The following is a 21,207-nucleotide window of genomic DNA, read 5'->3' on the forward strand; positions in this document are numbered from 1 at the left end:
GGTTCACCACCAACCACTTCACGTTTCGAACAAGTTTTCCCCACTCAGCGACACACCCGCTGAGAAACCAACTCTGGTTATTGGCAGCTCCATAGTCAGAAACGTGAAGTTAGCGAAGCCAGCGGCCATAGTGAAATGTATTCCTGGGGCCAGAGCGGGCGACATCGAGTCAAATTTAAAACTGCTGACAAAGGATAATCGTAAATTTGATAAGATTGTAATTCATGTCGGCGTTAATGACTCCCGGTTACGTCAATCGGAAGTCACTAAAATTAATGTTGAGTCGGTGTGTGCATTTGCAAAGACAATGTCGGACTCCGTAGTTTTCTCTGGACCCCTGCCCAATCTGACGACATGTATAGCCGCATGTCATCATTCAACCGCTGGCTGTCGAGGTGGTGCCCAGCAAACGATGTGGGCTTCATAGATAACTGGCAGACATTCTGGGGAAAGCCTGGTCTTATCGGAAGAGACGGCATTCATCCCACTTTGGATGGTGCAGCTCTTTTGTCTCGTAATATGGCTAAGTTTGTTAGTCGTAAAACCTGACAAACCAGAGTTGAGACCAGGAGGCAGAGCTGTAGTCCTACACACTCCTCTGAGCTTCCCTGTGAGCAGTTTCCCAGCCACAATGTTAATGTTATAGAGACTGTGTCTGCCCCCCAACCCAGGCCTTTTATTACAGTTAATTCAAACTCAAATAAAAAAGGAGTAAATCAAAAAAATTTAATAAAAATTAAAACAACAACCAAAGTTATGCCAAAAAATATGAGAATTAAATGTGGTCTGTTAAATATCAGATCCCTGTCATCTAAAGCTCTGTTAGTGAACGATCTGATATCAGATTATCATATTGATTTACTCTCTTTAACTGAGACTTGGCTGCGTCAGGAAGAATATGTCAGCTTAAATGAATCCACTCCTCCCAGTCATCTTAATACTCATACTCCTCGAGACACTGGTCGAGGTGGTGGAGTGGCAGCTATTTTCAGTTCTAGTCTTCTAATCAACCCTAGACCAAAACTTAGTTTCAGCTCTTTTGAAAACCTTGTTCTGAGTTTTTCACACCCAGCTTGGAAAACTTTACAGCCTGTTTTATTTGTGATAGTATACCGCCCTCCTGGCGCATACTCTGATTTTCTAATTGAATTCTCAGAGTTTTTATCAGATTTAGTCCTGAGTTCAGATCAAATAATTATTGTAGGGGACTTCAATATTCATGTAGATGTTGATAATGATAGTCTTAGCATGGCATTTATGTCCCTTTTGGACTCTATTGGTTTCACTCAAAATGTAAACCAGCCTACTCACCGCTTTAACCACACCCTCGACCTTGTTCTAGCTTATGGCCTTGAAACCGAAAACTTAATTGTCTTCCCACAAAATCCTCTTTTATCAGATCACTATTTAGTAACATTCGATGTCCTATTAACCGACTACTCTCCAGTTAACAAAAATGTACTCACAAGATGTTTGTCTGATAGGACTGTAGCTAAGTTTAAGGAAACAATTCCAGCTGCTTTTAATTCTTTACCACATCTGTTTACTACAGAAAGCTCTTATGCTAATGTTAGTCCCTCTCAGCTTGATCAGTTTGTTGATAGTACTGCAGGTTTGCTGAGAAGTACTCTAGACTCGATTGCCCCCTTAAAAAAGAAGATTATTAAACGACAGAGGCTAGCTCCATGGTATGACTCAGAAACTCGTAACTTGAAGCAAATGTCGCGTAAATTTGAAAGAATGTGGCGATCCGCCAAAACAGAAGAGTCTCGTTTATTCTGGCAAAATAGTCTTAATAAATACAGGAAGGCCCTACGGCATGCTCGAGGTGTCTACTACTCCTCCCTCATAGAAGAACATAAAAACAATCCCAGGTACCTTTTCAGCACTGTAGCCAGGCTGACAGAGAGTCACAGCTCCACTGAGCCAAGTATTCCTATAGGCCTCAGCAGTGATGATTTCATGAGCTTCTTTAATGACAAAATCCTAAAGATAAGAGACAAAATTTGTAACCTCCTGCCGTTAACTGGTGCAGATGTATCTTTGGAAACTGCTCAAAAACATGATGTTTACCTTGACTGTTTTTCTCCAATTGACCTTCCTGAGCTAAATTCTCTGATATCTTCGTCTAAACCATCAACCTGTCTTTTAGACCCGATTCCAACCAAGCTGCTTAAGGAAGTCTTTCCCTCAATTAGCACTTCTTTACTAGATATGATCAATATGTCTTTATCGACGGGCTATGTACCCCAGTCTTTTAAACTAGCTGTAATTAAGCCACTTCTTAAAAAGCCTACCCTAGATTCAGGCACCTTAGCTAACTATAGACCTATATCTAACCTTCCTTTTATCTCAAAGATCCTTGAGAAAGCAGTCGCTAATCAATTATGTGACTTTCTTCATAACAAGTTTATTTGAGGACTTTCAGTCAGGATTTAGAGTCCACCATAGCACTGAGACAGCCCTTGTGCGAGTTTCAAATGATCTACTTACTGCTTCAGACAGAGGACTTCTCTCTGTACTCGTCCTGTTAGATCTTAGTGCCGCTTTCGACACGATAGACCATCACATCCTGTTACAGAGATTAGAACATTTAATTGGCATTACAGGATCTGCACTAAGTTGGTTTAAATCTTATCTATCAGATCGATCTCAGTTTGTTAATGTTCATGATGTGTCCTCTATGCAAACCAAAGTTAGTCATGGAGTTCCACAAGGTTCTGTGCTCGGACCGATTCTTTTTACCTTATATATGCTTCCTCTGGGTAATATCATGAGGAAACACTCCATTAATTTTCATTGTTATGCAGATGATACTCAATTATACTTATCTATGAAGCCAGACGAAACCAATCAGCTATCTAAACTAGAAGCATGCCTTAAGGACATAAGATCTGGATGACAAGAAACTTTCTGCTACTTAATTCAGACAAAACTGAAGTTATTGTGCTCGGCCCAAAACACCTTAGAGACTCTTTCTCTAATGATATAGCTGCCCTAGATGGCATCAGCCTGGCATCCAGCACTACTGTTAGGAATCTGGGAGTTCTATTTGATCAGGATATGTCCTTCATCTCCCACATAAAACAAATATCAAGGACAGCCTTCTTTCATCTTCGCAACATAGCAAAAATCAGACACATCTTGTCTCAAAACGATGCAGAAAAACTAGTCCATGCATTCGTTACTTCCAGGTTGGATTATTGTAACTCGTTACTATCAGGCTGCCCTAAGAAGTCACTAAAAACTCTGCAGCTGGTACAAAATGCTGCAGCACGTGTGCTGACAAGAACTAGGAAGAGAGATCACATCTCTCCTGTATTAGCCTCTCTGCACTGGCTTCCTGTAAAATCTAGAATAGAATTTAAAATCCTTCTTCTTACTTACAAAGCTCTTAATGGTCAGCCACCATCATATCTTAAAGAGCTCATAGTGCCATATTACCCCTCTAGAACATTGCGCTCCCAAGATGCAGGCCTGCTTGTGGTACCTAAAGTCTCTAAGAGTAGTGTTGGAGGTAGAGCCTTCAATTACCAGGCCCCCCTCCTCTGGAACAATCTACCGGTCAAGGTCCGGGAGGCAGACACCCTCTCTTCTTTTAAGAGTAGACTTAAAACTTTCCTCTTTGATAAAGCTTATAGTTAGGGCTGGCTCAGGCTTGGACTAGCCCATAGTTATGCTGCTATAGGTTTAGACTGCCGGGGGGATCTGACACACCAAGCTTCTCTCTCTCTCTCTCTTTTAGTTTAGTCTCCTCCTGTCTGCAGCTGTAGCGTTGCTGTGCCACTCCATAAGAAATGGCTGATGCCACCACAGAGTCATAAAAGGTCCTCAGGAGAGCTCCCTGCACTCCAAAGGAGCTGAGTCTCCTCAGCAGATGTAGTCTGCTCTGACCTTTCTTATAAAGAACATTGGTGTGATCTGTATATTCCAATTTATTGTTCAGGTAAACACCCAGGTACTTGTATGAGTCCACAATCTCAATGTCCATTCCCTAGATGTTGTGTGGGAGGAGACGGTTTGTGCCTGTGACAGTCCACCACCAGTTCTCTGGTTTTCCCCGCATTTAACTGGAGGCAGTTCTGCCGGCACCAGTCCACAAAGTCCTGTGTCAGTTCCCTGTACTTCCAATCGTCCCCATCAGTGATGAGGCCTACCATGGCGGAGTCGTCGAAGAACTTCTGTAGGTGGCAGTTGGTTGTGTGGTGGGAGACTGCTGTGTGCTCCAGCTTGTCCCTCAGAAGCGTGGGCTGTATGGTGTTAAAAGCACTTGAGAAATCAAGAAACATAATTCTCACAGTGCTCCCAGTCATCTCCAGGTGAGAGAGAGATCTATGTAGGAGGTAGATGACCACATCATCAAGCCTGATGCCTGGCTGATAGGCGAACTGCAATGGGTCCATGTGACGGAGCGGCTCCGTCACTGACTGCGGGCAGCGCGCACCCAGACACACGCACACACAGACACACATGCACATACACACACCAAACTTTTCCCTCTCCATCAGTGTCTCTAATCCGCCTTAAAAACTCCATTATTCCTTTTTTCCCCTCTCCGTTTCAGTAGCACGACTAAGGGTGCGCACTTGGAAGTCTATTGTTAACCTTGACACACATTTACACAACATTAGGTTTCCTTACCTCGAGGTGCGCTGCATATTAATGCCGCCATGCGCCGTATGCGAGGCTGGTAAGAGAAACGGAGCGTCCCATTTCCGGATATTAAATATCCCGGTATGCTGTGCGATTCATGATCACGTGACGTGATCATACGGGCTTTTGGGTTTTCATATCTATATTTTCCAAGTGTATTGTGTTGGTCTGATAAAAATGGTTATTAAAATGTATACAGTCTTATTAGAAACTGTGTTAAAAGTTTAAAAGCTCCTGCCACTGGAAATAATGAGAAAATACATTTGTGGTAAAAAATTATGTTATTGATAACGCCCAGTAGGCGGGGCTTCAGGTATATAAGGTGCTGCCTTGAGCTTTAAAGGAGAGTAGAGAGTTTGTTACAGAGGAGGTAACTACTGAGAGAATTGTTTTTGCATTGATGCTACTTTTTGTGATTTTTACCTGTGAGTTGATGTGGAACTCCTGCATTATTCACTTACAAATTTTGTGTATAGTATTTTTCCTGTATTTTTGTTGTAAATAATCACTGCACTTTGGGAGGCCGGTAAAAAATAAATTACACCAAACTGCATTTTTCGGCTACGCCTGTGTTTTCCCAATTGGTTGGAGGATTCTGAGAGAGAACCCCGCAACAGTCCATTGATGAGCTCACCAGGGGGCGAAAATGGCAAAGGGCCAACCTCTCCAGGATCTCCATGAGGTGCAATGTCAGTGCCACCGGCCTGTAGTGGTTGAGGTCTTTGGGGTGCGAGATTTTTCAGCACTGGTACCACGCAGGATGTCTTCCACAACTGTGGTACTCTCCCCAGCTTCAGGCTCATGTGGTACATTTGCTCCATAATACCACACAGCTAATCTGCACAGGATTTGAGGAGCCTGGAGCTGATGCCATCTGGGCCTGCATCCTTCCTGACCTTGATCCTCCTCAGTTCTTTCTTCACCTGGCTTTTGAAAAGGGACAGGTTGAAGCAGGGGGAGTCTGTGCTGGTGGTGATGGAAGTGGGGGTGGCTTTTTTGGGAAGCAGGAGCAGTGAATGTGCAGGGGGGTTGTGGGGAGGGGGGTTGAGGTGGTGTAGTCAGCAGGTGGTGCAGACATTGGGGGTTGCAGCAGTTCAGAAGTTGCATAAGCATGCAACTTCTGAAGACAATATGCAACAATAAGGCTTATTTAAGAACTGTAAGTGACTATGTGCTCATGTTGCAGACAAACTGAAAGATGTGTATTACACCTTCTTCTCCTTGGAGCTTTACTATAACTATAATATGTTAAGAGCACTTGGGGCGTTTCACCAAACTTGGCTTGATTTATAGATCATACGGGGATACTATCTGGAACCAAGCTACAGGCACACTGAACACTTTTCAATTTCCATTTGCCTTTTTTTTCTGTTAAATTTTTAAAATATTTTTTCCCATTGTATATATCTGAAATGTGTAAATTCCTTATGCATTTCAGTCCTCCCTACTCCAACAGCATTGGAATATAGTTTCTGTGACACGTGCCTTTGCCAGTCACTTCTTTTTCCCCTTTCACCTGCAAGCAGCAGGGCAGGTGTAAAGTGTTTCAGGGTCTTGCTGTCCCTACAGTTCCAGCCTCACAGTGTCAGTAACCCAAACAATCAGTAGGAGTCACCATTGCAGCAACAATGATGAGAAGCCCTCCCACTGGTCAAATCATGTTAGAGTTTATTTGTCATATGCTTCACAACACAACAAGTGTCCATTAAATATATATTTAATCAACTTGTGATAATGAAATGTGTTCAACTTGCTAGTTAATATTTTAAGACTGTTTAGCACACACACACACTCACACACGAGGAGTGTTTTAGTTTTGTAAGGTGTGGTGTTTGCTAAGTAACATCACGTGATAATCCAGCCTCAGGACTTTTAGCAGGGAACAGTAAATGAATGCTGACCGTGGGTGGAGACAATATAAAAAAGATTTCAACTTGGATCAAGCAGCACAGGAGTCATGTTCGTGCACTAAGGAGGAACACACAATAAGGTGAATGCAATCCATTCTCATCTGAATATGTTACTGAACACTAGCAGTAAGGAAATTAACCTACTGTGCTGTTTTGTATTTATTAACCATTTCTTAATTTATCAGCTTTGAAAAGTAGATTTTAAATCTGCACCAAAAACGTGAAAGGTAACTGATTTGAAGGAAGTGTTGAAGAGTAAAGGAACTACTATTTAAGATCCTATGAAATTTCAGGTTGTAGGTTTTCATTGCTTAGTTTTGTATTTATTTTAGTTGCCGTCATGATTTACTCATTTTAGTCAGCCTTTGTTTCACTTCCTGCCTTAGTGACTGTGTGCTGCGCCCTCGTTGTTTTCCTGTCACGTGCCCTCGTTGTTTTCCTGTCCCTTTGTCTTCCGCTTTCTTTGCTGGTTCATTGACGTCTAGCTGAGAAACTGTCGTCTTTCGTCCTGAAACGTGGATATACTTTTTTCTCTGTTTCTTCTCCTTTTTTTATTTCTTGGACTTTAAGTTGAACCTTTTTTGGATGTGGTAACCTGGACTCTTTAAGTAAGCCCTTTTGTTCTTTTGCCTTGACAGGTTTTTTTTTGTCCTTTGTTTTATTTAATAAATCAAGTCTGCACCTGGGTCCTCTCCCTTTTTGTTTGACCTCTAAACCGTGATGGTTATCTTTTTTCATTTACATTAAAAAAGCAAAAAGCATCTTTTACTACATCTTTTTAATCGGATGTAATATTTCAGTGTAGTTTATGTTCACTGTTGGTGCAATGTTAAATGATCAAAAAACCTTTGTCTGAAATTGTCCTTTTAAAATTAAAGGATTTTTTTATTAGTAGGGTTAATAAAACTTCAAGTTGCAGTAGTCATATAAAGCGATGAAGTGCAAAAGTTTTGTCTTCTTTTATGAAGGCACCTGTAGATTACTTATTCTTGGGCCAGCAAGAACAGTTGGTCGTGATGTTTGGTGTTCGAAGTCTGCGCCGGGCAGCTTTCTGAGGAGGCCGTATTTCCAGTACCCGATGAGTGTGTTTTGTAGGTACGATCTCACATCCGACACACAAAAGGATATCCTCCCTATTTTAAAAAAAAAAGTGTACTATGTTATGTTTGCAGGTTTAACTGCATATTAGCCGGAGTATTTCTCACAGGCAACGTGAGAGTTGAAATCATGCTCGTCCTTTTCACACCAGACAGGAAATCTAGATAGTCAGTTATTTGAGGTGGAACTTGTGTCCTGACTGATAATTCTAGCAACCTTTTCTTGCACCTGCTATTATCTGTTCCTAACCCCTTTAATTAAATGTGATTTAGAATAACTGTCTGAAATATGTCAAGTTGTTAAAACGGATTAAAATATAATCATGTGATTATCTTGCAGTTTCCAGTCATGGATGATTTTGTTCGTGAAAAATTAACAGAATGGGGTCTCAGCGAATGGATAGAAAGATTTCGAGGTAAAGTATTACCATGTTTTTTTGATTGGCACAGGTAATTTCCTACCAATATTGAAACATTGAAGCATATCTAATAGTAACATAAAAGGTGCTGCAACATGGCTCTGCAATATAATGTTGATTTACACTTGACAGACATCCAGCATTTCCAATTTTTTTTTCATTTTTGCATAACAAAGATTAATGTGAATTGTCTTTCTTGTAACAGTGCAAGAAATTGATGAGGAAAATCTTAAAGATCTCGATAACCAAGACATCGATAACTTGATCACTCTAGTTGGACCAAGGGCAAAATTCAAGAAGAGACTCAAGTTGCTAAAGGTATTACTCTGCATGTGTTTGGTTTCACCATTTTCCTTTGTGTAGATCCACGCGATTATAACAGATGAGCATAAACCTCTGTTTTGAGGACAACAGATAAAGGATTATAAAACCAAAGACTCACTAAAAAGACTTTTTCTAAAAATTCTTTTAATAATTTTGGATTTTCAACTTTTTCCTTTCACGCTAGGGGGAACAAAATGCAACAAATCAGGTAACAATTATTTTTCTGCTCTTGTAAGTAGGATACAGTTTTGTCATATGGGAAATCCATAACGTCTATTAAAGTCATGCAGAATTGATTTTCAATGTATGCTGAAAATGTTGCATGGCTCTGCTCTTAGACTGATACTTTTATTTTCACTGTCAGCAGGAACATGAAGAAACAGCTGATTCTATTCAGGTAGGGATAAAAAAAGGATACATTTCCCTGGCATCTTATCCCTGGACATACCTCTATTATCCATAAATATGCAATAGAATTACTGAGTGTCCTGAGAAAAATCTTCCATCTTTGACTAAAGATTTGTCTGACTGGATCACCTTGTTGTTGACTGGGGACCTTGTTGTTTTATCACTTGCAAGCCTTTTAATGGACTCCACGTCCAAGGGCTTTGCAAGAATGTGCATCATCTGTGATGGAAATGCATGCAAAGGCACATGCAAATGTTCAAGCCTGTCCTATCCTGTTTTAGGCTAATGCCTGAGTGAAAAAAGTTTCTTGATAAAACAAAGTTCGAAGATTCAAATGTACATTGTTCATCCTCAGGTTTTGGCCACCAGTGACACAAGTGAAAAAGGTAAGATACAAATCTTATTTATTGTTTGGTGATGATTGATGTTTTTATAGCAATAATATCTTGCTTTGACAAAACAATTGAGACCATGTTTTATTATTGTGAGTTTTTTTGTTATTATTAGTAAAGAGAAGATTGGAGCTTCAGGAGGAGTCCAGCAGAATGCAATCACCAGCTAAGAAACGACAACGTGACACCACATACTCAGGTATTTATGTTATTTTTTCAACAAAAATTAAAACCATATGGTAAACACTTTATGTAATGTCATTTTCATACAGAATGTCTGTTTCTGTTTCTGGGCCAAAAAAAATATATTCTTACTTCCAGCAAAACTTTCAAAAAAGTCACCAGCTATTATTTTGTGTGCCATGTTTGTACATTAAACCAATTTTCGTGGTTTACTTAGCAACACACCATAGCAACAATATGTTTTCAATATTAAGTAAATAACTTGGCTATGATTGAAACATCGGGCGCTATCTTACACCCCACGTACGTATACGTTTCATTGCTAGTTTCCTACAAATGCAGTTGTCATTTTCACGCCCACGTTTTTTAATAAGCAAATATACTGGTGCCAACCTGTGTGCCCATTGGCCTTAAAATGGTGGTCTTAAAGTGACGTGCAGCCAGGCAGAGTGGTGATTATTGTATTGAGGACACAGGAAACAACTGCACCATAGACTGGTTTAAAGTTTATGGTGCAGTATTTTCCTGCGATTTAAAGGGTGTGTTTTTAGATTGGGGTGCACATTGGATTGTTTAAACAGGGCCAGATGATGTTTTAAACCCAGACAAAGTTTTCATCCTGTGGCAAGTGGCCGTAAAAGCCTGATCAAACTCTCTGAGGCGTCCTTAATTGACTTTGAAGCATCTCATTCTTTTCCTCTTTGTTTATATAACATGGCACCGAACTGATAAACGTTTTTCTTTTTCTTTACTTTTACTCCAACAGAAAAATTCATGCTGTCTGAAGTGAAAAACATCATGACAGGTGTCCATTTCAAACTCCAGCACAGAGACAACACAAAGCTCAATGCTTTTCTGAAGTAAGAAATACATTTTATATTATATTTGTTTTAGGTGTCAGTTTTAGGAAGAGTTTCACATCTGGTCTCTAAAGTAGACTCTTAAATTTTGCTCTTAGTTTATTGTATTGCATGTTAGAATCAGGTCCCTGCTGTGGCCACAAGTGGCACTGATGATAAAAACAAGCAGTCATTAGAGCTTTTAGTAAGGAAATATTGATTATAACTGCTTTATAAAAAAAGCTTGAGTTGGCTGTTCTTAGGCAGATGTCTTAACACATTCTTTCATTGTTATATTTTCCAAACGAATCATTTAACACAAATTTAAACACTTGTACAACAGGGAAAAAATGGGTGATTTGGAGACAGAAAAGAGGGAGCTGGTCGGTGTCTTTGGTAAAACAGGGTCTGGAAAGAGCTCTTTAATAAATGCTATCATTGGAGAGAAGGATCTGCTGCCCTCAGGAAGTGTCACTGCATGTACCACAGTCATGATTAAAGTGGAGGCTAACATGAAGAGCCAGAAGTATGAGGCAGAGATTCAATTCATCACAAAAGAGGTAAAAACCAGCTCAATGTGAATATTTGACACTTTTTAAAAAGTTATGATGTAGCAGCTAATATACAGGTGCTGACTACATTGCTTCCTCCGATTATTTCATTCTATTCAATTAAACCAAGTTACAAGATAATTATTTCATTTCTTTTAGGAATGGAGGGAGGATTTGTGGTTCTTGTTAACTTTCACCGTGAATGATGCAGACCGTGACGAGCAAGATGCCGATGATTATGCAGCTGGTGTTGAAATGCTGTCAGCGCTGTATGGAGAAGAATGGAGAAACAATTCCCAAGAAAATCTCATGAATGACAGACATTTTAGAGAAATTCCAGGATTTATCAATTCCAATAAGAAGACCCTGACCTGTGACTCAGTAAGGAATTCATCTATGTTATAATTCTTGTATATATTCTTGTAAGCATGTATACATAAATGATTTGATGATTTTAACTGCTTGTCAAATTCCAATCAGGATTTTTTTTCATATCATGGGGAATTTAAACTAAATCCTGAATCTTTTTATTAATGGCAGGCCAAAGAACTGTCTGCAAAACTTGTCAAATACACAAGAAGTGGCTCAACAAACAAAGAAGGAAAAGAGGTAAACAGGTGGTTTTGGCCCCTGGTGAAGTGTGTGATTGTCAGGGTGCCAAATAATGACTTTCTCCAGCATGTCACACTTGTGGATTTACCTGGAAGTGGGGACCGCAACAAAAGCAGAGATAAAATGTGGAAAGGGGTAAGTCATTTAAATGCATTGCTGTATTATTATCATTTATTATCTTGTCTTAAAAGTGTAACATTTTATTACAAAGAACTGATATATAGTTACTTACAATTAACTTGGATTAAATCCCTCTAGGTCATTCAAAGCTGTTCCACTGTGTGGATTGTGACTGACATTAATAGAGCAGCAGCAGAGAAAGAACCATGGGAGATTCTGGAAAGTGCCGGCAGCCTGATGGGAAACGGTGGCCAGTGTCAGCAAATTCACTTTATCTGCACCAAGTCTGATATTATTGAAGAATCAGATGATCTGTGAGTGATTTTTTGAAACATTAGAAATAGAACTAGACCCTGATGAATTTTGTAGCCAAGAGCTCAAGAGGAGTACACACAAGAAAATATGGAAGAAAGAAGTCACAAACAGGCTTTAAACTGTGTGCCTTGCCTTGATTTTGAACAACAAAACGAAGTGAAGGCCATTGTGTCCATTTTGGTCTTAAGAAAAGATGCTCCAAACCACAGCATGTATCTCTACTCTCCATTTCCTGCCATCTGCCCTCTGGCTCTAATTAAGATTGTTATAATCTATAAATGCCATGTCTCATTTGAATCTACTAATATTAAGCTTATGTGAAGGGCAATTAGTCATGCAGGTCTTGGAAACCAACAAACAAGGACAATGCTAATTGTGTGACTGAAAATCGACTGTTATTCATTGTATGAATATACAGTATACTTTATGTGCATATGTTTGTCTGCAAAATGTTTTGTTTTATTCTGAGAGAAAGAAGACAACTGCAAGCTTACGAAATTTTAGGTTTCGGGGCTTCAGATACAGAGTAAGATACAGCTTGATACTAATCTCTTCTTACAGTTCACTAGCTCATGTTCGTGCTGCCATCTTTAAGAGGAACATGGAAGCCAAGGAAGTAGTGAGGAGAGAATTCAGGAAACTAAACAAGGTCAAGGTGAGTTTGTAAACTGAGAAAATCTAAAACAAAGTTGTTCCGACACTGCAATCCTGCCTTTAAATCATTCATAATTTTTTCAGAAACATTTCAGTGATGAATGTTTCAAAGTGTTCACAGTGAGCTCCAAAGAGTTTCGAAAGAAAAAAAGGCTGGAACCAGATGAAACTGGTAGGTGAAGCCCACTTTGTGAGTAACTTTGTGGATAACAGAATATGCAAAACATGTTAGAAGTGTGAATGTAATCATGTAATATGTATATTGCATATTTTTTAATACAGAAGTCCCCACACTTCAGGATTTTTTGCAAAATCTCAATGACTGTCACTCAGAGACATTAAACTATGTGTCCGGAGCACATGGGATTCTGTCCCTAATTCAAGGGGCCAGCTGTGGAGGAGTGGTAAGATAAAGTAACAACACTTTTATTGTGTGTATGTATCATAATCATCCTCAGTATTGACAAAAAATAATGATAATGATGAGCAATAAAGTAACCCCAAGAAGTATCACTTCCATTCAGTGAAACTGGTTAAGCCACATGACAAAATTAGAGTCAATGTCTCTCCTTTTATATCAATTTAATCTGGTAGGTTAACAGGTAGGTGGTCTTCCTGCTAGGCTCTAGGCCTGTCGCACCTCCACTTGTAACACCTTGCAGGGTTATCAGCTGGGGACCACCGCTCATGGATGTTTTGCAAAAACATGTCCTGGTGGCAGGAAGGCGAACAGGGACGTCTCCCTGACACTCCCTGCAACTAACTGTCTTCAGGAGTTGCTTACTCCTCATGCCTTGTCTTGCCTTCTCTGCAAGAGCGAAAAGCTTACCTTCTCTGTGTCCTCCAGTACCTCCCTGGTTGCCCTGTGCAGTCTGGCTCCCCAGAGCCCTTGGTGCTAGGTTTAGCAGAGCCGTCGTTGCACTCTGCAACCAGGTCAGCATATTTTAATCCCTTACTTTCATGGGCTGCCTCCTTTCCCTCTTCCCATGGGACTGCCAGCTCAACCAGCAGTGCTGATTTTCCGTCTGAGGTCCACAGGAAATCTGGTGTCAGATGGTATTGACCACTGGCTCCCCCTGATATCATCCATGTAGCTTCTTAGCGGAGGATGCCTCCGGTCTGCTGGCAGTTGGTCTCTGCCTATCGCTTGCCTTGCTCCAATTAGGATGACCTCAAACTTTGCCACGGAGAGGATTGGGGAGATGGATTATCCCATTGCTATCCCCACTTCCAGCTGCTGCTATCCTATGGTGAACCTTTGCAGTGCATGCACATGCGCATGTCTTGTAAAAACCTCATAACCATGGTCTTGATGTTTTCTGAGATGTAGAAAAAGTCCAGTGCAAAGGCAATGAGCTGGTGTGACTTGCATATATTTCTTATGTCTTTTCGCGGTCTGGATCTGTTCCCAAATAATTGAAGCATGCTCTATACAGCCTGGGACCCCTGTGTTGGGAGCGGACTATGCCTCTAAGTCAGATTCCTTAAGTAAAGGGAGGTATTAAAAATGGCTATTAAAAGATGTTAGTTACAAAAGAAATGAACAATTATTAAAAATAATTAGAGAGAGAGAGAGAGAGGTGTGTCTGTCTCAGGACAGGCAGAGATCAAAATGGAGAATGTGTCCATTAAGAGACCACATGGCTTTAGTGGCAAATAGGGGAGACCAAGAACTCTGGCTGATTCAAAGATGGCCACTGAACACTGTCCTTTGTCTCAACCAACGTGCACTACGCACATGGGATGGGTCGAGACCCAGAAAAAGAACGGGGAGGTTTTATTCCTGGCTGTTTAGTCTGGTCAAAAGGTCAGTCCAAAATATTGTATGTGTGTAAGTCTTAAGAGTGCCGGGATAGAAAGGAGAGAAGTTAATTTAGCATGCAGACTGTGTCTTTGTGTAAGCATAAGTAACCTCAACTACAGTCAATACCTGACTAAACAGACATTACAACAATACAACTCAGTAACAAATCAACTCAATAACATTACAATACAGTAAACATTCCTGCTTAGCCGGTACTGTGAGTTATTCTAGCTTTGCCCAGATGTTACCAGTTACCGTTACCAGACTGTGGACGGAAAGGCATTGCTGTGCTGTGTTGCAAGTTGTTAGACTGACGTTCCTGTTGCTCAACCGGACTGGGGGAGCAGTGGTTCTGATGAAGAAAGTTGCAGTCGTCATGTTGTTGTCCACTTGGAGGGTCCTTCCTTGCTACTTTGTCCTTACTTGGAAAGTTAGCTGGCAGACTCTTTTAGCTGCTGCTAAACTAGGTTACTAGTTCGTGCTGAGTAAACTGGTAATCTTTTCTGCAGGATCTCGCATCGCTGCTGAGGCTTTGCTCTGTTAGCAAGCCATGAGAGCTATTGATTTGAAAGGAACTGCGGCAGCAGCTCCAACCATCTTGGAGGGCAGTGGAGAGCGTCTGAGCTTCCGAGACTGAGCTTCCGAGACTGCCTCTGAGACTGAGCTTCTCAGACTGAGGGTCTGAGACTGAGCAAAAAGCAATGGTTGTCTTCAGGTTTTACAGACCTAGCATGGGGGAGGGGTTTTCACGTGAAGGTGTGAAAACCTAGAGGCTGCTGGGAGTTTGAGTTCGAAGTTCAGCTGCCAATCTGAAAAGTCAGTTTAAAGTCCATAAATGAACACATTTCAATATTGGAGATGCAATGAATAACAACACCTGTCTTCTGGCAGCTGGTGTCGACAGTTATTCTCCTCTCAGTAGGTGTTCATCCTTCTTGCCAACACAGAGAAGATATTCTTCCCGTTGACGTTCAGTATGGCTATACTTCTGGACTGGTCGAAGGTCTTTGAGTTCTGCTTCTTTGGAATGGAGACTGCCACTGTCCCTTGCCACTCAGAATGCTCAGTTTGGTCCAGGTGGTTGTAATTCATAGGAGCTTCAGCATTCCAGGTCAGTTTTTGTACAGCTTGTACGGTATCTCATTTGGTCCTGGTGCTGATGCCAATCTTGCACATAGAACCACCTCTCTGACCTCACTGAGTGTCGGGGGTGACGCATCAAACAGGACTGACGGTTCTGGTGGGCCAAGGGGTTCCTTCCTTGCAGAGTTGTTGCATTGATTGTGGATGTGTTTCTTTAGATCTTCTTTGGACACTTCCAGCATTCCACTGGCTTTCTCCTCAAGGAGCCCATGTGCATCAGAAGGGATTTCTAAAGAAGTTTGCTCTCTCCTTTTCTTTCCTTTTCCTCCGTTGCCAGATGCATTCTACCCTCTGTAGGTTAGCAAACCTCCCCTGATCTCATTCCAGAGGGCTTTTGGACCATCTTTTATTGACACCTCAGCTTTCCTCCAGCACTTACAAAGCCGCTTTGTGCTTGCCACCAGTTCGTCGATTTCCTTCTCCCTCATCCCCTTTGTCCTTACTATTGCCTTCTTGAAATAGTAAAACAGTTTATGTGTAATTCCAACTCAAAAGAAACTACCATCAAGGTAGATTCCTTGAATGTTTGCTGTTAAGAGATGCTGCATAACAGCAGTAAAGGATAACCGTATGCCTGAAAAACAGAATTTGGTTGCCTTGTATTTAACAGTACACAGATCCATGATAGGCCATGCCTTGTACATTTTTTGGTTGTAATACGAACTTACTTCCATGGTGCTCTAGAAGCAGGAATTACTCAAAGTTGATCCATATATTTTTTAAATGATTCAATGAAGTCTGTGTTACAACATAATTTGGTGTGTCAATGGCAAGAATAGTATTTCATACTGCCTTTTATGCTGTTTCTACTCTCACATAGTTTAGGTGTATGGTCTCTTAGAATATAGTATTTCTTGTGTTTGTCTAATTTGGTAAAAATTACCTTTCGACACATGCAATTATATGTCTAATTTGTGTTCTGTTTAAAATATGACCAGGAATTTCATGAGGAAGAAGTTTCATTGTTTTAAATACTGATTGTTTTCTGTTTGATTTCAGGCTGGTGAAAAAGCAGATGCGTCCACAGAGCTTGAAGAAAACTTGAGGCATGGACTTGAGAAAGTCTCTGAGACCATCCAAAAGGCCTTAGAGGCTTTCGAGAACTGCCTCATCGAGGGGGTTGAAAAATCCCAAAGTTCATGGGAACGTGCCTTGGAGTCTTTCTTAAAACCTGTACTTGAATAATTTATTTTTTCACCAAAACCACTGATTTTGCTCCTCATATTAAAATGTAATGGTCTAAAAAATGTTCTAATTTTGTTTTTGTTTCAGAGGAGGACATCAGGAAGTGGTTTTCACAAGATATTGAAGAGTGTAGTTGTAAACAATGGTGCCACCAAAACAAGAAAAGGGAAACAACTAAACCTCAACGTGAAATTAGCGTCATGGCTGACGGACAGCATTGATGAGGAATTCAGGAAGACCTTTCCGTAAGAAATTACTGAATTAGGACAAGAACACTCTCTGAAGAACTATGTCGAATACAATATTAATGAAACAATTGAATGCAGTAAATTAATGCAAGTCATTGTAATGTAATACATATATTCATCAATAAATGTTATTTGTATAGCACCATAACCTCAAGATACTTTACAAAAAGAGCAGGCCTAGATAGAGATGGGTATCGTTGGGCGGGGCTTACCTGGTTTGTCACGTGTACTAAGTTTGCTGGGTAACAGCTTCCAGTGAGAAGTTTGGCGCAGGTCTCTGCCTGATGCTGCACTTTAGACAGCTGTTTGGACAGATTGCTCGTGATTCCGCCCTTACAAGCAAAAGTGTAGTTGCCCTTGTGGCAATGAGCATCGTCGGCATCGACTCTGGTCAAGTGTAACCACACTTTTGAATGTTTAGTTCTCTCCGGTATCGTAACGAGCAGGATCTGTTGTGTGCACGCGCCTGTGTATGTGTGTAGCGTGTGTGAGAGAGAGCTGCCCCCGCCCCTCACACACAGGCTCCGCGAAAGAGATTCTTCTGGATTGGAATATGCATCATAGACGAATGTCTTAATCTTATTGCAAATTAGAAACAGTTGGTGGGATTAAATGTGCAAGATCATGTTTTTGTAGCGATAATAAACATGATTTTTATTTCGTCCAATACCGAAAGCAGAGCCAATAACGTCAGATGTATATTAATACTGCGGTATTTCATAATTCAGCCCCGGGGCCTGTTTAGTACCGGGGTTCGGTACCCATCCCTAGGCCTAGACTGTACACTTTGTTTATTTAATAATGTGTTTATTTATTTTAAAAGACCCAAAACAAGTCCAGCATGAGCAAGCACTTGGCAACATAGCCCAACAGTGGCAAGGACATTTTCAGTGGCAGAAACCAAGATCATGGTGAAGAGAACGTTTTCAGAGCTGGATGTGAAAAATTAAAAAGGACTCTTTCAAAAGAGCTATAGGGTCTCGGGTAGATTGTAAGGCTAGAACTACATATAGCTGCCACTCCTCCACCTACAAAGGAAATTATTGAATTTGAAACTCGGCAATTCTTGCTTAATGAAACATTTACTTGTGACCATGTTTCAGAAATGAATCAAAGTGTGGACCATTCAACGGGGCCATCAATACCTTTTCACTGAACATGGAGACGCTGATTGAAAAGTACAAAGATGTGGAACTGCAACTGATATATCTCAGGACGGAGGTAAAACAGGAATAGTACAATATTATCCAATAATCTGGTATCAAGCTGTTTGTCATGGTAAGGGAGACTCAAAAACAAATCAACCTCAACATCGCGTTTGTGACTGAGGTATGAAATTAAGACTGTAAGAACATTTAACAATGAACCAAACACATACACTGCTTACGTAGGATGCCTTTAATATAGTACATGTTAGCAATGCAGATATAAATGTTCAACAACACAGGTTGTTTATTCCCTCTCTCTTAGGAAGAAAGACTGAAGACAAAACTCGACAAAACCATCCGGCAGCGTAAGAAAGAAATCTACAGCAGCCTGACCACAACAATCGAGGAAATCATGCAAACATGCTATGATAGTAAGATAAAAGATCTTGACATATAAAACCTGACACTATATCAAGATGACTTCACATCATTACATTTTTTACAATTTATAACTATTTTCTGTTTTATTGTAGAAGCAAAAACAGTTACAGGAAAGGGCTCGCTACAAAACATGAAGGGTACAATTGAGCAGCATGTACATGCTAACAAGGACACCATGTTTGAGGAGGCTAAAAATGCTATGTTGTCAAAACTGCGAATCTTGAAGGTTTGTCACATTTCATAATACATCATAAGATGACAGTATAGTAAAACATGTGTTGCACATCTTAAACTATATGCATGATTCTATGTTATTATTCACATGAAGGATTTTTCTACATTCAAGCTGAATGTGCTTCATTCTGAAAATGGCTATCTCAACTAAAACAGTTACAAACAAGCAACTTTTGTTATTCATTATTAAGACAGAAATACACAGAAGATTATTTTTCGATTAAAGACTTGTTTTTTCTGCTGTCTGAGAGCCCAGTATCTTGAACACAATGTTTATATGTGTTGGTAATAAATGTTAAATATCTTGATGCTGATTTAGGACGACATCTGGAGCACACTGGTGGACACAATGCTGGAATCAATCGAGCTGTCACTCAATACAGATGATAAATCTCTTCCAGGTAAAGGGAACTTTTAAAAATATACATAGTTTCTGCTAATACTTTCTCTGCAGAGTAAAGCACAGAACTCATCAGAAGTGGGGACATTTTGCATTTGATATGAGTCAGGCACAAAATTGGCTGCACAGCGTCCCCTCAAAACTTCCTCGAAGTACACCATCGAGCAGATTTAGCTTACATGTACTAAATTTGGTTTGCATGTTTATCATGTCCAGTCCTACAAAAAAGCCTGTGGTACCCAAACCCTGATACCACCGGGAAGTTAATCCATTTTGATTTTATTATGGTGTATTTATGACCATTACAGAGGTCATACCTAAACTAACTCCTCCTAGGTGGTTCCAGTGTAGAAAAAAACGGCTACAAGCTGTTCAAGTTCTGAGTTTCTGTCAAAAGGTGTGGCCATGGCAGTGTGTTGAATTTGGAGGTTTCACAGGAAGCTCTCTCGCCTCATATTTCCTGTTTAATGTCAGACCTGAAGACACGCCTAAAGACTTCTTCTTGCTAATTTTCATAGAAATAGTGTTACCTGCTAGCAAGAAGATATGATGAGCTTTAGTTTTTAATGTGCCGCTTACAGCCAGTTGGGCAGATCCACCTCATATGTGATCAGCCCTAAGACTTGATGATGCTTTATTGTGAAAACTTTACGTTTAAAAGTTTACATTGAAGGGTCTGTCCTTTGGGGTGCAATGAATTTGATGTGATGCCAGAGAAACAGGAAGTTGTGTTGAGAGGCTGCTGGAGCTTAAAAGCTCACAAAACCTGGCACACACATCAGTTCAATGTATTGGTAGGATACGATGTGAGCCCAAATATGAGGCCATATCCTGTCAAATCGTAACTCGTAAGAGGAAGTAACAGGAACATAATGCACCTTCGAAGATGTTTAGTGTGTGTTCTCTTGCACCGCATAGACGAAAAAGGAAGTGAAATTTGACCCCTTTTGTGGAATCCAAAACATGAAAATTCAGAGAAATGTTTTGAGTTCAGCGTGACGTACTTATTCCTCAGCTGTGCCACACAACTAAGTGCACAAAGGTGCAAGGGCAATTCCTATGGTGCTTGCAGCTTTAACTATTGTGCATTTTTTCAGATGTGAAAGAGGAACTTGAGACGGTGACAAAGTACTATGAAGAACTGAAGAGTACTGATGATGCTTCTAATCGCAATAGTGCTGATCAACCCGGCCCGTCAGCTGCACAGGTGTGTTTTAGTTAAACTGATGGTTGATAGTGAGCATCCAAGTCATTCGAGTCATTACCGTTCAATGTCACAACCTTGCTCTTTAACTCTCTGGTGGATGTTTCAGTTTTGATAGGTGGAGAAAAACAGCAGAGGCCTTTTTAACCACTGAGGGTCCCAGCAGGCACACTGATAGGAAACAAGAGGCCTCTGGATTTGGTCTCATCCATTTTTGTGAAGTTGTAATCTCTGTTCTGTTGGAGGGTTGTTTTTACGAGTTCACTCATGTGAATTTCACGATGTGGGGTGGGTGGGGGCAATCAGCCAAGGTCCCCAGTCGGATTCTAACCAGAGATGTTATGGTTTTCATGATGAGGGTTTTTTTTCCTTTAATGATTCAACAGTTTTATTCTTCTTCTTGAATATATGCTCATGTTTTTTGTGTGTGTTTTGATTATATGAGTTTAGTATTTGATGATTTGGATGTATGCACTGCATTTTTACTGATTTTATGGGTGATTAAATTAAACCTTGAATCTTGATCAAAGTATAATCTGTTAGTTTGATTTGATAAAACTTTAGGCTTTTAGGGTGATCGAGATCTATTTTTCTGTAATCATTTAGGACCAAACTGTTGTTAAATGTGTTATAATAGTAAATCTGTGTGGTGATATATTAGAAATAGGAAGAGATATTAATAACGGATCAACTTATCAGGCGGTGTGTTTTGTACTGCACACTGTTTTTGTTTAATTCTTGATTCTTCACTGATTATAAATTCATAACTGTATGGTATACAGTGCTCTATACAATTAAACTCATTAAAATTCACTTGAACGTAGCTTTTTTTCCTTTATTGTGCATGTTGTTGTTAGTAGTTATATATAGTCACCCTTTGTGCGTGCGTGTGCGCGTGTGTTTCTTGTGCACGCCACATGCAT

At 40.3% G+C, this 21,207-nt stretch overlaps 1 protein-coding gene across 4 annotated transcripts; it reads left to right on the forward strand.

Annotated features, from left to right (window-relative positions):
• Window positions 1-6,450: 6,450 nt before the first annotated feature.
• On the forward strand, window positions 6,451-20,480 carry LOC138602720 (nuclear GTPase SLIP-GC-like). Of its 4 annotated transcripts, none has more exons than XM_069674273.1 (23): window positions 6,451-6,643; window positions 8,001-8,076; window positions 8,285-8,397; window positions 8,588-8,611; window positions 8,768-8,800; window positions 9,167-9,197; window positions 9,319-9,402; window positions 10,153-10,246; window positions 10,569-10,785; window positions 10,936-11,157; window positions 11,317-11,523; window positions 11,647-11,822; window positions 12,385-12,478; window positions 12,562-12,649; window positions 12,760-12,881; window positions 16,424-16,597; window positions 16,697-16,854; window positions 17,961-18,078; window positions 18,328-18,436; window positions 18,539-18,672; window positions 19,000-19,081; window positions 20,178-20,287; window positions 20,394-20,480. In XM_069674273.1, the coding sequence occupies exons 2-23, from the start codon at window positions 8,010-8,012 to the stop codon at window positions 20,397-20,399; spliced, it is 2,463 nt and encodes an 820-aa protein (XP_069530374.1). In that variant the 5' UTR covers window positions 6,451-6,643; window positions 8,001-8,009; the 3' UTR covers window positions 20,400-20,480. The 4 variants fall into 4 exon arrangements, with proteins under 4 accessions (XP_069530374.1, XP_069530373.1, XP_069530375.1 ...); XM_069674272.1 differs by lacking the exon at window positions 6,451-6,643 and adding an exon at window positions 7,039-7,171; XM_069674274.1 differs by lacking the exon at window positions 6,451-6,643 and adding an exon at window positions 7,039-7,171 and having other exon boundaries at window positions 8,771-8,800.
• The last annotated feature ends 727 nt before the right edge of the window (window positions 20,481-21,207 follow it).

This window comes from Semicossyphus pulcher, unplaced genomic scaffold (assembly GCF_022749685.1).
Source record: "Semicossyphus pulcher isolate SPU_LCO1_2020_fin unplaced genomic scaffold, fSemPul1.0.p SCAF_23, whole genome shotgun sequence".
In the NCBI taxonomy this organism is placed as follows: Eukaryota; Metazoa; Chordata; class Actinopteri; order Labriformes; family Labridae; genus Semicossyphus; species Semicossyphus pulcher.